The 14,555-nt window shown below is 46.8% G+C and overlaps 1 protein-coding gene across 3 annotated transcripts in view; it reads left to right on the forward strand.

Annotated features, from left to right (window-relative positions):
• LOC126542216 (synaptogenesis protein syg-2-like) overlaps positions 1–14,555 on the forward strand; it is a 291,341-nt gene that overhangs the window by 237,139 nt on the left and 39,647 nt on the right. For all 3 annotated transcript variants that reach the window (XM_050189174.3, XM_050189175.3, XM_055077078.2), the window contains exon 5: positions 9,317–9,628. In XM_050189174.3, the coding sequence (XP_050045131.1) occupies positions 9,317–9,628 (312 nt within the window). The remainder of the gene's footprint in view (positions 1–9,316; positions 9,629–14,555) is intronic.

Consider the following 14,555-nt stretch of genomic DNA (forward strand, 5'->3'; position numbering starts at 1 on the left):
GTTGCCTTCTCAGAGGGCACCATTTGTATGCGAACGCTCTCCATGGGGCTTATCTCATTTCTGTCGTCATTTTTATATTATTATTATTATTATTATTATTATTATTATTATTATTATTATTATTATTATTATTCCTCTGCAGCTTGGGGCGGAACGTTCAAATCTAATTCTGAACACATCAAAGGCATCCAGAATAAATTTATACCTATTTTCAAGTACCTATATTGCCGTTATAGCGACCATAGAACAGCCCTCTAAATATGCCCTAACTTACACCTCTTAAATAAATCCTGATGTATCAGAACTTCTGTTCCTCTATAAAGTGGTCTATCACATTATATATTCTCCAAAGGTTATTAATAATGAGCAATTTCACGTGTAAAAAAATACAAAAAAAACAGCAGCATTCTGCGTTCTCTTCGCGGGCTTGTTGCATTGAAAACGGTCCTAAGGTTCGACTCCAAAAGGCATGCAATAAGTATTCTGGCTGTATTGTATTCTGGCCTGTGTTTTTTATATGTGCAGATGATCATGTTGTATAGTTAGCTTCCTTTTACGTCTACTTCATCCGTTTCTGTTTGCCTATTTGTTTTCTGTTTCCCTCTCTCACAATACTGTGTTGCCTACCACATTTGTCATCTTTGTACATATTATCTAGCGCTTACTCTTTAAGTGCACCAATATGAAGGCACTGTAACTGTTCCTGGACACGATAGTAAGCATTTTATTTATTTAATTATTTATTTATTTATTTATTAAATCGGCCCCCGACCTGGTTCGCGGATCTTGGTCATCTCGTAGCATGACCTAATATCGAAGTGTCCTACGTTAGACGCAAGAACGCTGCGAAATTCCTTACGCACGTCTTTATGCCTTCTTCGTGCCTGTCTCCTTTTCTTCATCCCTCTATTTCTGTTTGCATGTAAACGCGTGATACCATAGACCAATGCACACATCGCTGTATGCTTCTGTGCATTCTTCAGAACAAGTGGGTAGGAGAGCAAGAGATGGATTACATGATAAATAAATTAACTCCACGGAAACTTACAAGTCAAAATATTCCTCCAATGAATGAGAGCACGCGCCCAAACACGTCGATACAACGCGCACACATTGGCGAGGCGGTACGTATTCTTTGCTAGGTTTTGCACACCATTTCACGCCCAATGCGAGATGAAGAATAGGGGTCGACTTTGGAACCATGCAGAAGGGGCAAGGAGGCGAGAAGAGAGGCAGGACACCCGAGGTGAGGGAAGAACGAGCACAAGAAAAAAAAAAAAAAAAGGCGAGTGGCACTTTGGGACCAGAGTGCGGGAGTGTAGGGGACGCCAGAAAAGTTGGCGTGAAAGAATCACCGCGCTTTTACGCGTCCCCAGAAAGAGCTGACGCGTTTCTTTCATCAGCGCACCAAAGATATCTCGCCGCCGCTGCCGCCATCACCACGTAGTGGCGAACCTAATGTCTGAATGGCGTGTCGTAAAAGCGGTCGTTGCAAGGCATTTTCTTGAGGCGGGCGTCCGCGCTTCTGGGCATAACTGCTCGGATCCTCTCTCACTGTGGGCACAACAGTGTGCTCGACGACAGAGATGGCGCTGCTTGACGATATGACAACGCTTTTTGAGATCCACAGGCAGGCGCCGTTTCCTGGAGACTAAGGCGGGATGGAATGCTTTCGTGTTGCGCCCAGAGTAAGCACTCTCTCTACAGGCGCATAAGACATTGGGTGGCAGCCTGGACTGTCTTTTTATGGCTCAAAAATAGAAATGCTGCTCACAGTGGACAGGCGCGCCTTAGCACTAGTCTTATGTGCTGGCATCTGCGTGTGCTTTCAGCGCCATCACGCGCGTCGTACGGCGCAACAGCAGCGGCACCAGAGTGAAGGCTGTTCTTAAAGTGAAGCTTTATTCGCATCTTTTAGGGATTTTCCGCGCACTGCGGCTGCTGTGGTCAAACGCGCGCCGCTGGGTTTCTGGCAATACCACCAGATGACGCTCGCCTACGCGAATCCCGAAATGTAGAGAAACGACAAAAAACGGAGACTTACAAAAACGAAGTTCGCAATAGGGGATCAGAAAATTTGGTTGTGGGAGTACATAGCGTTTTCTTTCTTTTTTTCTTTTTGAACCTAACTAGGACTTTAGGCAGTATAATAGAAAGAGCTTGGTGACGCGACCCACTACCCCGTTCGAAAGGGGGCGCTCATAACATCCATCCATCCATACATCCCGGCCGACGCTGCCGCTGCAGCGTTTCAGAGTTAGTGCGTATGACACGTGTTGTGCTTGCTTTCCTATGCGACGAAAATGGAGATACTGGGCTGTGGAGGCCGCGAGCTGAGCTGTGATAGCGTAAACATTTCAATCGTTCATAGCCTGAAGAAGAGCGCTTGGAGCTAGCGTATCAACTGCGTGCTTGGCATGGTGTGCAGAAGGAACACGCAGACACGCACCAGCAAAACGGCTAAAAAATAATTATGAGGTGCTGATTTGACTATGAACCAAGCCGTAGTGGGAAACATCGAAATAATTTGGAACACCAGCGGTTCTTCAACGTGCACCTAAATCTAAGTACACGAGTGCTTTCGCATGTCGCGCCAATGAAAATGAGGCCGCGCGGCCGGCATTGAATCAATATAGTGACACTAGGTATTGCCACCGTCGAAAATAGTGCTGTATAAGGCGTTCACTGCAGCGAGACTCCTCTTTCACGCTTCTATGTATGGATGGATGCTATGAGCGTCCCCTTTGGAAAGGGGCAGTGGGTTGCGCCACCAAGCTTCTTTACCAAACTTTCCGAACCCCTATTGGGAACTTTGTTTTTTTTTGCGCCTTCGTTATTTGTTATTTGCCCATTATTCGTACACCAATCTACTGTGTTTACTTTCCCCCTGCTCTCGCTGATCCCAAGGGATTCAAAAAGGCCAGAGGTGCCTAAATCGACCACTGGGCAGATATCTTCACATTTCAATAAAACATGCTCCATCGTTTCCCTAGCTTTACCGCAGCAAGTACATGCTTCTTCTTCCTTAAGAACACCTTCTGGACACTTCTTTTTTGGCCTTGTGCGCTATCTGGTGGCGCTTTCGAAAAGCCCGCACGTGGCCTCCGACATGAAAATTGTGTTCCGCCGAAACTGCAAACACTGAAAATTGTTCCCTCGCTTTCAGCACTAGTGGCACATACTCAGTTACTCAATTTGGTTACCTTTTGGTTACCCAATTTGAAGACCCGCACGTCCCAGTGCATTCATGGCGCAGCTCGCTTAAGTATTCGCGTAATCACGCTCCTTGAAAAGCGGCACATAGCATGTGGCGCAATCTGATAGTGCTTCGGGTTTCTGTCGCTTGAGGCACCTTTGAGACGTGCGTTCGATTCCGCCGAGCTTTGAAGTATATTAAGGGATATTTTTTTGGTCTATACAGAGCAGCGCATTCCTTGTGGCAATTACTTAGTCACCCAATTTGGCTTCAAATACTTTCATTGAAGAGCGGCACACGCCTACTGGCACATGCCCAGTGACCCAATTTTGCACTGAAGAGGTTGTTTCAAGGCCAGCACCGTCCAACTGGCAGATACTGAGTACTCCAAGGCGGTTTCAAAGAGAGAGAGAGAGAGAGAGAAGTTTAATGATACGAAATGCAGAGAGGCCGGCCTGAGGTATATTCCTCTAGAGAGAGAGAGAAGGGAAGACAGAAAGGCAGGGAGGTTAACTAGACTGAGTCCAGTTTGCTACCCTACACGTGGGGAGGGGAATGGAGAGTGAAAGAGGGAGAGAGAGAACTTAGGTGTAGGATGCCTACAGTCTGGCACTCAAGTCTGTTGCCCTCAGGTATCGAAAAAGTGCTCGAACTGCTTTCTGGGCCAATGAACTGTGAGGCCAGGCCCCCAAGATCTTCGCTTCCGTAAATGGCCTGTCATCCAGTCTATTTAAGGCACACTGGAGAGTCTCGCGTTGATTATCGAAGCGAGAACAGTGGCACAGAAGGTGACTGATGGTCTCTTCACACTTGCACTTAGCGCACATTGGTGAATCCGCCATTCCAATATGATAGCTGTAGGAGTTGGTGAATGCTACTCCTACCCACAGCCGACACAGCAGTGTTGCGTCACGTCGTGGAAGGTTCGCTGGTAATGTAAGTTTCACTGATGGGTCGAGGCTGTGTAAACGACACTTAGAGTTCTGAGGTGTATGCCAGCAACCTAACGTGATTGTACGAGCGAGATTGCGAAGCTCTCTTGCAGCGTCGACTCTGGATAAAGGTATAAGGAGTGTCGGTGAGCCAGCCTGGGCACGTCGGGCAGCGTCATCGGCGAGGTGATTACCAACGATGCCACAATGTCCCGGCAGCCACTGAAATACGATATTATGTCCTCTTTCAGAAGCGCAATGGCAGGTTTCGTGGATTTGTGACACCAGCTGTTCATAATTGCCACGTCGTAAACTTCTCAAGCTCTGGAGGGCTGCTTTCGAGTCACAAAATATTGCCCATTGGTTGGGCGGTTCTTTTTCAATGTATTCGACAGCAGCGCGAAGAGCGGCCAGTTCAGAGCCTGTAGATGTCGTTACGTGTGATGTCTTAAACTTGATGACGACCGATTGAGATGGTAGAACAACGGCGCCCGTAGAATTTTCCGAGACGGAACCATCCGTGTAAACATGAATTCGGTTAGAGTATGAACAATGCAGAAGTTCCAATGTGATCTGCTTGAGAGCCGCGGTGGTCAGGCTAGCTTTCTTCACTATTCCTGGAACAGCAAGGTACACAGGAGGCTTCTTCAAGCGCCACATAGGGGATGGCGTTCTTGTTGCGGGTGAGTGCCTCAAAGACAAAGAGTGCCGGTTAGCCGCAATTGATCTGGAGAACGCTGCCCTGCGTCTTTTCTCAGGCAATCGAGCGAGATGGTGGTCAGGGACTCTGGATATATGGCGAACATGCACCCGGAGCGCGTCGATATCTATATAGGTCCTTATTGGGTGGTCTCTCGCGGTGGCAATTGTTGCCACGGTTGAAGCATTTCGAGGTAGCCCCAGACATGTTCGAAGGGCTTGGCCTTGAATGCTCTGTAGGACATGGATGTTAGTTTTGTTAGCATTGGACAGCACTGGTGTGCTGTATCGCAAGTATCCTAGGAAGAGCGTCCTGTATAGTTGAAGCATAGATGCCACGGATGTGCCCCACGTTTTACCGGCAAGAAACCTTAGTATATGGGAGATAGAAGTAAGCCTCTTCTTCAAATATGTGATGTGGGGGCTCCATGAAAGGCCTCTGTCTATAATAACGCCTAGGAATCGGTGAGTTTTTGCGTAGGAAATTGGTTGGTGGTCATTAGAAATGGGGTACCAGGTCATGGGCTTGTGGGTAAAGGCGACTAAGGCGCACTTCTCGGTCGAAATGCTGAGGTCTTGCGCACGCAGGTACGATGATGTTAGGGTCACTGCTTTTTGGAGCCGTGCACGCACCTGGAGACGTGTAACTGCCGAGGCCCATATGCATATGTCGTCAGCATATATGGAAAGGTTTACTGTATGTGGTAGAACGTCGGCAAGGCCAAGGATTGCAAGGTTGAACAAAGGGGGGCTAAGAACCCCACCCTGAGGGACGCCACGGTAAGTGTAATGTTCAGCAGTTCGGACATCTGCACTGTGCACAAAGAAGGATCTTTTGAATAGATAGCTTCGAATCCACCGAAACATGCGTCCACCTATTCCATTATTTTCCAGGGCATCGAGGATGGCTTCATGCGTTACATTATCATAGGCGCTTCTCACGTCGAGGAATAGTGCAACCGATATACGCTTGTGGTGTTTTTCCTGTTGTACAGACGAGACTAGGTCGATGACGTTGTCAATAGAGGAACGGCCTCTTCTAAAACCAGCCATGGCATCGGGGTATACGTTGTGGCGCTCAAGATACCTTTCTAGGCGGGTGAGAATCATTTTTTCCATGACCTTCCCAACACAGCTGGACAGCGCAATGGGTCGGTAGGACGCTAGGTCAAGTGGCGACTTTCCAGGCTTCAGGAGTGCTATCAAGCGGCTGGACTTCCACCGCTACTCGGCGTTGGGGGAAGGGGAAGAGAAAAAAAAGAGGGAAGGAAGAGGCGCATGATGGGTGACGATGACGAGAGAAGGAGGATGTAAAACATATGGCAAGCAATTTGGTATGCTCAAAGCCTACAGTCCAGGCCCGTACTTTTTAAAGAGTTCAGTAACGCCTGGATGTCCTTGAGACTCGATTCAGCATCTGGCTAAGGGCCTAAAATAAGTTCCTCCGACAACGGCGGGCTGTCGAGACGCGTAAGGTCATTGTTCAACTTTTGACGCTCTTCCACGTATTTAGGGCAGTCACGAAGCACATGACCTATAGTCTCATTCACATTGCAGAACTCAGTCTGGAGACGCCGTGCGTCGCATGAGGTGCACGTATCCGCGCGTAAACGCTACCCCCAGCCTTAGTCTGTGCCGGTTTCGTGCTTCATAGTTTCAGAGTTTCTTCCAACAGCGGTACCTACACACTTCTGCATTTACTGTGACCCATGTCGGCGTGAAAGACGTTGGTTGAAGAGCGACACGCATGTATGCATTGTCACATAATCAGTGACCCAAGCTGGTCTGACGGTTGGTTACGAACGTTGTTCCCTCAGCACAGCAGTCCAATGCGCTAACTATTCGACTACGGACTGCCCAGGGACGAAGGCAGGCGGGAAAATTATTGGATACCAACATACATGGAATATTGATATTGAATATTGATGGTAGCCCCCAGAAAGTGCGCGAAGTAACGTAAGAATACTAATGCATTAGTAATTGTAGAGTTTCACGTCCCTATGCTGCATAGTGGTTTAGAAAGGTCACCGTAGCGGAGAGCTCCGATATTATTTTCACTACCTGGGTTTCTTTACAAACCACTCGGTGCACAGTACGCGAGCATTTTAATGCGTTGGAATTATTAGAGTAGTTCACACACTTTCCAGGAGCTGTGCATATGTGTATGTACCTAACCATCTTCCCGTCTACCTGGTTCACTGGGTACTATGTCCGAAACGAACCGTCGGACCAACTTGGCTAGCTAAGTATGCGCCAATGTGTACATACGTGCCAGTCTTCAAGAACCTCTTTCACGCTGACATGGGTCACTAGATACCGGATTTTGTAGGTACCACTGTGCGAAAAATCTCTTCGAAACTAACTTGAAGCACTGAGTAAGTACCACTCGTTATGAAAAAAAGAGGTGAGGCGTGCAGACAGGACACAAGAGTAGAGAAGTGGACAATACAAGTCACATAATGTGTTGTCCACTTCTCTACTCTTGTATCCTGTCTGCACGCTTCACCTCTTTTTGCATGATGAATCCTTACCAACTAGCTCAGTTTTCTGCCGTTCTAAGTACCACTCGGTCTATGCTGGCCTTCATATAATATTTTTCGTGTGAACTTCGGCCACTGCTGAGCAAGTGCCAGCAGGTGTATGCCGCTCTTTAACCAATGTATTTGACGCCAGCTTGGGTAACTAAGTAGGTGCCACTGAGAATGTGCCACTCTGCAATGGCGAAAAAGTTCCAATAAACTTATCCGATACTGAGCGGAATCAAGCCCTCGTCACAAGGGTACCTGATAGCCCAGTGGTTTATCACGCCGCGCCAAAAATGGATTGGCTGTTGGCCGCTTTTCAATTGACGTCTGTCACACCAATGCTTTAGCGAGCTATGTAATCAATTCATTGGGTTTGTGCCATTCTTCAATGAACCTCTCGGCAACTTCGGTAGCTGAATGTGTGCCACCGCATGTGAGGCAAGTGAGAGAACAATTATCATCGATCACAGGCACCAGCGCGCGTTGCTTCTCGTCTCGAATTGCCCAAGCGGACTTATCGGCAGCGCCACTAGATAGCGCAGAGTGTCGGCAAAGAAGCGGAAGTGATGAGCCCGGTTGCATTTCAAAGCGTTCGCACACACTGGTGCGCCATGCATTGCGGACGCCACGCGCTGGCTTCGTGGCGGCGGCGCCAGATAGCGCCGAGTGTTCTAAGGAAGGCGCGAAAGAGGAGTCCTCGCAGCAGTACACGTCTAATACAGAACTATTTTTGACATTGCCAATACGTTGTGTCTCTATTTTGATTCAATGCTGAAGGCATCACCCACGGCATTCGTCGTGGAATGAATTTTGCCATTTTTTTTTTTTTGCATTCCGCCTGCATCGGCATGCGGCCGCCGTTTCCGGCGTTGAACGCATAACCTTTTGCTCAGGAGTGTCTCTCGATAGCCACTGAGCTACTGCGGCGGGTGACAATGAATTGTGAAGGGCAGATGCTGTAACCCAAACCTATCATGACATTTCTTTCTTTAGAACGACAGAATAAGTGGCCTGTTTCTCGCGGTACCTACGCGTTCACTGTGGGTACCAGTGGCGTGCAACAATTTTGATATCCGAGACACGCAACGAGCAAAAATAATTGGGGAAACATAGAAAGCAATCCATTCTTTTGGGCAAGTACCTTGCTGTTATTTATGCTCCTTTTGAGGGTGAACGTACAATTCTTGCGGAAATTAGCGCGCAACATTCTCTACATCTGACATGTCAGGATTCACTTAATACCAATAATCATCAATAGTAAAATTCAAATGTTGCGATTTTACCCGCCGTCCGGGCGTAGTGTCTATGACGTTGTGCCGCTAAGTCGGATGGCACAGGATTAAATCGCCGCTGCGGCGGCTGCGATTAGACGTGGGTGTAATGAAAAAAAAGTCTGTATACTGTGTGTTGGGTGTACATGAAAAAATGCAAGGTGGTCAAAATTAATCCGGAGTCACCCACTAACGTGTGCCTCATAGTCATGTCATGGTTTCGGCACGCAAAACTAAATAATTTTATTTAATACTTGATGTTGCGATATTGTTTTATCAGGCACGTATAATCTGGCCAAGTTCGCGGGACACTACTGTTCAACTGTTCAAGCATATTCATCATCAGGAACATTACAAAGATTTATAAAGAGAGGCTGCTCGTAAATGAGGAGTTTTTTGAGTCTTCATCATCTGCCCCTAAAAGTTGTTGCTTCAGTCTTTAAATTTTGTAGGAACGGCCACCGTTACTCATAACATATGGGGTAACAATGAAATCTTCCGTACATTGTGCTAACTCATACTTACCTTTTCTCGTTGTAAATACGCAAACTCGGGCTGGATATGCATTCCTTTTCGAGCAAGATTGAAAGTGTCATGGCCTCGGACACACTCAGATTACTTTCGTGGCCTTTTGTACTAACATCTTGATACAGTGAAACTAATAAATTTTCGCATTTTGACTTCGTGATGCAGTGAAGCCAGTCTCGGTTGAGATCAAAGGACCCCGTGGACCGCTGTCAGCGGAGCTGTCGGCACAGGTCATTTGCCAGGTGAACGGATCGCGGCCAGAGGCCCTAGTGCGCTGGTTTCTGGGACCGTACCAGCTGAACGACACCGAGACGCACGTCATCTCGCCGAACACCACGCTGGGAGTGCTGAACTTTGTGCCGGGGGACCGCGACCATGCTGCGCGGCTGCGCTGTCTCGCCTCCAACTCGGCGATAGGTGGAGCACAGGGCAGCACATCCGCACCGCTGGAGGACTCCTGGATACTGGACGTCCACTGTAAGACCACACGCAGAGTCGTTGCAGCTAGTAGCAGTCGCAAGGCATAGAAACCTCATCATTTGTGGCTTAAGCCTCATGTCAAGCTTGCAACAACTTTTGCTGTATTTGTTTTAGTTAGCCGTAGTTCGCAGCCAATACATTTGAGAAGCACGAGCACCAATTGCGACAAAATTCTCTGAATGCAGAGAGAGAAGAGACGAGGTGGGTCCATAAAGTATATGAATGACGGCTTAAGCGTTGATATGCAAGTAACCCCGCAGTGGAGGTGTAATGATTTTTGCACTGTGCTGCTAAGCCCGAGGGCGCAGGATGAAATTCCAGCCGCGGCGACCGTATTTCGATTTCGGCGAAATTGACAAACGTCCCTGTACTGTGCATTGGGCGCATGTTATTAAAGAACCCTATATGGCCCAAATTATTCTAGAGATCCCTCCCACCTACAGCGGGACTCATTACCATGTCGTGGTTTAGGCAGCTAAATCCCCAAAATTTATTTTGAATGTACAATCCGCTGGCATATTTTGCTTTTGTTATTTCGTTATTTCGTGAAGAATCAGATTTATATTTCAACAGAGACAAAATAAAGCGGTACGACACCTCGAGAGTAACTAAGAGCAGTATTTATTGTGTCACTTATATAAATCACAAAGTATGCTGACATGCCGGATGGACTCTCCCAAAGAAATTAGGTGTGAAGACAAACGTGGAGCATTGGCAGCTAAGAATTGCACATTGCTCGAGGAAGCCATCACGATTGATTTTATGTATGTCGATGTGCGCCTTGCAATTTGAAGTGGGTTAACGTGTCATCGTTTGGGTATGCCTTTTTGCTATATTCGAAATTTCTTGCCAGATAAGGAACATGCATAGAAGTAATCGAGCATGCTACGATGTTTAGCGGGGCTCGGAAAAAAGAAAGTGCAAATATGCAAGGGTTTTATAAACAACCTACTTGAGGAAAGCGACCTAACAGAAACTAAAATTGTCCGCTGCTATCCAACCAGGCATTTCTTTCGTGTAATTCGCAAAGTGCTCATCTTAAGGGGGCCCTGAAACATTTTTTATCGAGGTCGAAAAATGAACTTGAGGTTAAGTTGGACTACTTCAGAAATGCTTTGCCGCAAAATGTCCGTCAATGCGTTCAACAGAATCCGAGTTATTTGCCATCAAACATGCCGTTCCAAGTGCTTCCGCTCCTTCTTCAATGATTTGCACTGCGAAGGCTACGGCGGAGCGGGGTGTGCCCACAACGCTCTGCCTACTGAGCGCCACCGTGGCGTGCAGTCCAAATCCAGTTTTGGATGTTCACATTAGACATCACTATTTCCTATTTCTGCGTCTACGACGTGCCAAAAGCGGTGGTGCTCAGAGAGTCGTATTGCGCTCAGCCAGTCGACTCATCGCGGCACGCCCCGGCGGCCGCGGCATCTACACGACGTAGCAGACTGCAGCTACATGATACTGCAGTGTTTTCTCTGTGCGCGACAGGACCAGAGTGCGTGCTTGCGCTCATATATGCTCAAGTCTGACCGTGCGATGTGGGGCGGATTGGCTTTGTTCTGCACCAGCTTGGCCGACGGATAGTAGCCATATCCAACTTGCGCATATTGAGGCGCTGTCAGTAGCTCATTATTCAGCGAAGTCTGCCAAGGCGCGTAACCAGGAGCGTCCAGGAGCGAGCGCGCGCTGGCAAGCGTGTGTGTGGTCCGACCTTAAGTTTCCCGTAGTTCGAGGCTACTTGAGCGTTCAGAACTAGTCGAAATTAGCGAGGCCCAACGGCTGCGACGCCGGCAAGCAGGGTGGCGCAAGTTTAATTGCTACAAGGGTGGCCCCGACCGAGGGTGGGCAGACGATAGTAGGCTTCTTCCGGAAGTATTAATTATTATTTAACTGAAAACGCAGATTTTCGCTTACTTCAGGCCGTTCAATAAACTTAGCCGGTACTTATACACGGTAAGAGTACGAAGAAGCGCACTGATAGAAACACCTTCTTGATTGATGCCAGCTATTGGCCAACAGCAGTCGCGTATGGGATTCTGCAATATTACGAAAGAAATCATCCAAAAAAGCGTGAGGAGCAGGCTTCTTTTGAACAGAGAACGCTTGAGAGAAAGGTGACTTTGCACTCTGCTTGCGAGCACCACGCACCACGCATGACTGCAAAATTTGGCTGAGATGTTCATAGTAGCCTATACTCTCTGCGAGCTGTGTTTCTTCAGCAAGCCAAAGGAGTGCTGCAGTGCCCTTTAAAGAAAATTTAAGCTTGAAACTGTCTGAAGACCCACTAGCGCTTGAACCAGGTTCAATTCGCCTTAGGAGTAACATTCACTGGACCAAAAGATTACCGATCTAACGTACACAAAAAACGACATACATCAAAACCTCTCTCAAAAGGTGCGTGATAGGCTGTGGTTGCGGATTTTATGCCTGAAAGGGCAGCACGGGTGTCCACACTTTTTTAACGTGGTACGCTTTTGAACCTGTTCTCACATGCTCAAATCTGGAAATACTGGAACCAGGCACAACAAAGCAGGACGCAGGCTATGTGCATACGAGAGAGCTCCAAGAAGGCTCGCTATCTTGCTTTTTGCACACTTTAGGAACCATAAGCTCCACTGTATCTCAAAATCTAGAGTAACTATAAAGAATGGCTTGAAACGTAGAGCCTCACTCAGTATATAGGTACTGAAAGGTGCATGACTTCGAGAAACGAGTTTCGCTTCGAGGAACCAGTTGCGAAACAGTTCCGCAATAAACAGCGTAGCAGCACTGGCTGGAAAAGAGCATCCGATAAAGAATTTCCTTTTCTTGCTGGACTGTCATTACCTGCATTAGAATAAAAAGGTGACCGTAACTTTATCATACGCTAAAGAGGATGAAGGCGAAAGCCTGCCCACTCACGAGTAATTCATTACACTAAGAAGGGTTGAATATTGACCTAGTTGGTATTTTGGCCTGACAACCATCTTGGGTTAGCGCGCAACGGGACTGTGTTCGTCTTCCTTTCTGTTGTGCCGTCTCGTTGTGCGCTATATCAAGATGGTCCTCATATTCATTACATTAATTGAAAGTTTCATTATAATGCGTTGTTACTTCATATTACTTGTTTTCTCCCAGCAAAGTTCGGGGGTTCAAGTGTCTAAATAACCCTACCCTAATCAAATGTGCTTTAATTACTTTCGCCCTCCCCCCCAAAAAAAGCCAAAGGTCCAGGGTTTGAGTGTCGTGATTAACTGTAATTACCACAAAACATAGTGGGTATGAGGGTCTTAATTACCTATATATTATTAAATATGCCCTAATTAACTTCGCCATGATTAATCCAAAGGTAGTGGGTTCGACTCTCGTTCTTCACAACGTCGGTTGCAATCCAAATTTCAGACATGGCCGGTTCGCCCATGTCTCCATCTTTGGTCGTGATTTCGAGTGCCTAATTAGCTTCACCTCAATGCACACCAAAGATCGTGAGTTCTACTCCCACCAGACGTCGAGGGTTCGACTTCCACCAAAGGTCGTGGGTTTTACTCGACATTTGCAATGGCAATTGGAATCCAACTTGGAGACATGGCCGATTCGCCCATATCTTCAAGTGGGTTCAACTCCCCCCAAAGGTCGCGCGTTCGACTGCCTGAATTAAATTTGACTTAGTTAATACCCTAGGATGTGCTGAAGCTTGTTCTTCACCTGGGCTTCACGCTTTCGCATAAAGAAATTAATGGCCCAATTCACCCTATATAACACCAAAAGTCATGGGTCTGACTCCCAACAAAGGTCGTAGGTCTTAAAAAAATTCGCCTTAATTAGCACCACAGCTAGTGGGTTCGACTCGCCATGAATTTTGGCGCCATGAATTTTGGTTCCATAACGCCGGATGGCCTAACGCCTGACATCAAATTTTTCGTCCCATGAGCTGTCTAAGGCTTTCGCCTTAATAAATAAGTGGCCAATTTTTTAGGCATCTTGCGAGTTGCACATAACTGGCAAGTGGAAACGACCATTAAAATTCCAAGGTTGGCAGATTCATTGCAGCAAGCACCACTTGAACATCGAATACACCGTTAAAAGAAGGTCTTAGCTCATAATAAGTACATAGAGGTGAAGCCTGTAATAATGGCAGAAAAATACAGGTCTGTAATTTTCCGTTTTCAAGACGCCACCTCCTCCATCAGAAGTTATTACTCGAATATAAAGTCCAAGCTTTCCATGTTTAAAAAGTATTCTTCACTAATCTAACTCGTTTTTACCGCGAAAATATTTGGCGCACAATATGACGCTGCAGGAAAGGGGGATATTTTCAATCATAATTGTGATAGTAATACTCAGAACTTGGATTTGTTAAAGTGCATTGCCTTGTGCTCCTGGTCACCATATGTAAATTGAAGGGTCTCGTTTCCTTAAAATATCGATACATGACGTATATTTCAGCACCACCATGAGTGCACATCAATACTAGCCTATTTTATGTGCGCTGAATGATGCAGAAGATGCCGAAAGCATCACTGAATGCTGTCATCGGCGCAGTTTGTAATAGCGCTATGGCATGCAGGTAAAGATGAGCGGGCGCATCTGGGATACGAACTCATGCACTAATTTGCGTTGTTATGCGCATAAACATAAAGAATTGTTGTGGCGTCGATGGTTCAATTATGCATAATTATGTATAGGCTGCGGATCAAGAACCACTGAATAGAAACTGCCTCACGAAGCGTGAGATTTCATATTTTCTAATGCTACGTTCAATTTTACCCACTTAAGCATTTTAGTGAACTAGAAGGGAAAGTTAACAATGCACCTATTCTTAGATCAGTGAAATGTTATTGGGAAGTAGTGGCGGAGCGCCTGGGTCACAGTCGTGACCTTCGTTCGAACACAGCTACGAGTACTTTTAAAGTGAAGCTTTCTTCGCCTCTTTCCCCGGTTCGGC

This window comes from Dermacentor andersoni, chromosome 2 (genome assembly GCF_023375885.2).
Source record: "Dermacentor andersoni chromosome 2, qqDerAnde1_hic_scaffold, whole genome shotgun sequence".
NCBI lineage: Eukaryota > Metazoa > Arthropoda > Arachnida > Ixodida > Ixodidae > Dermacentor > Dermacentor andersoni.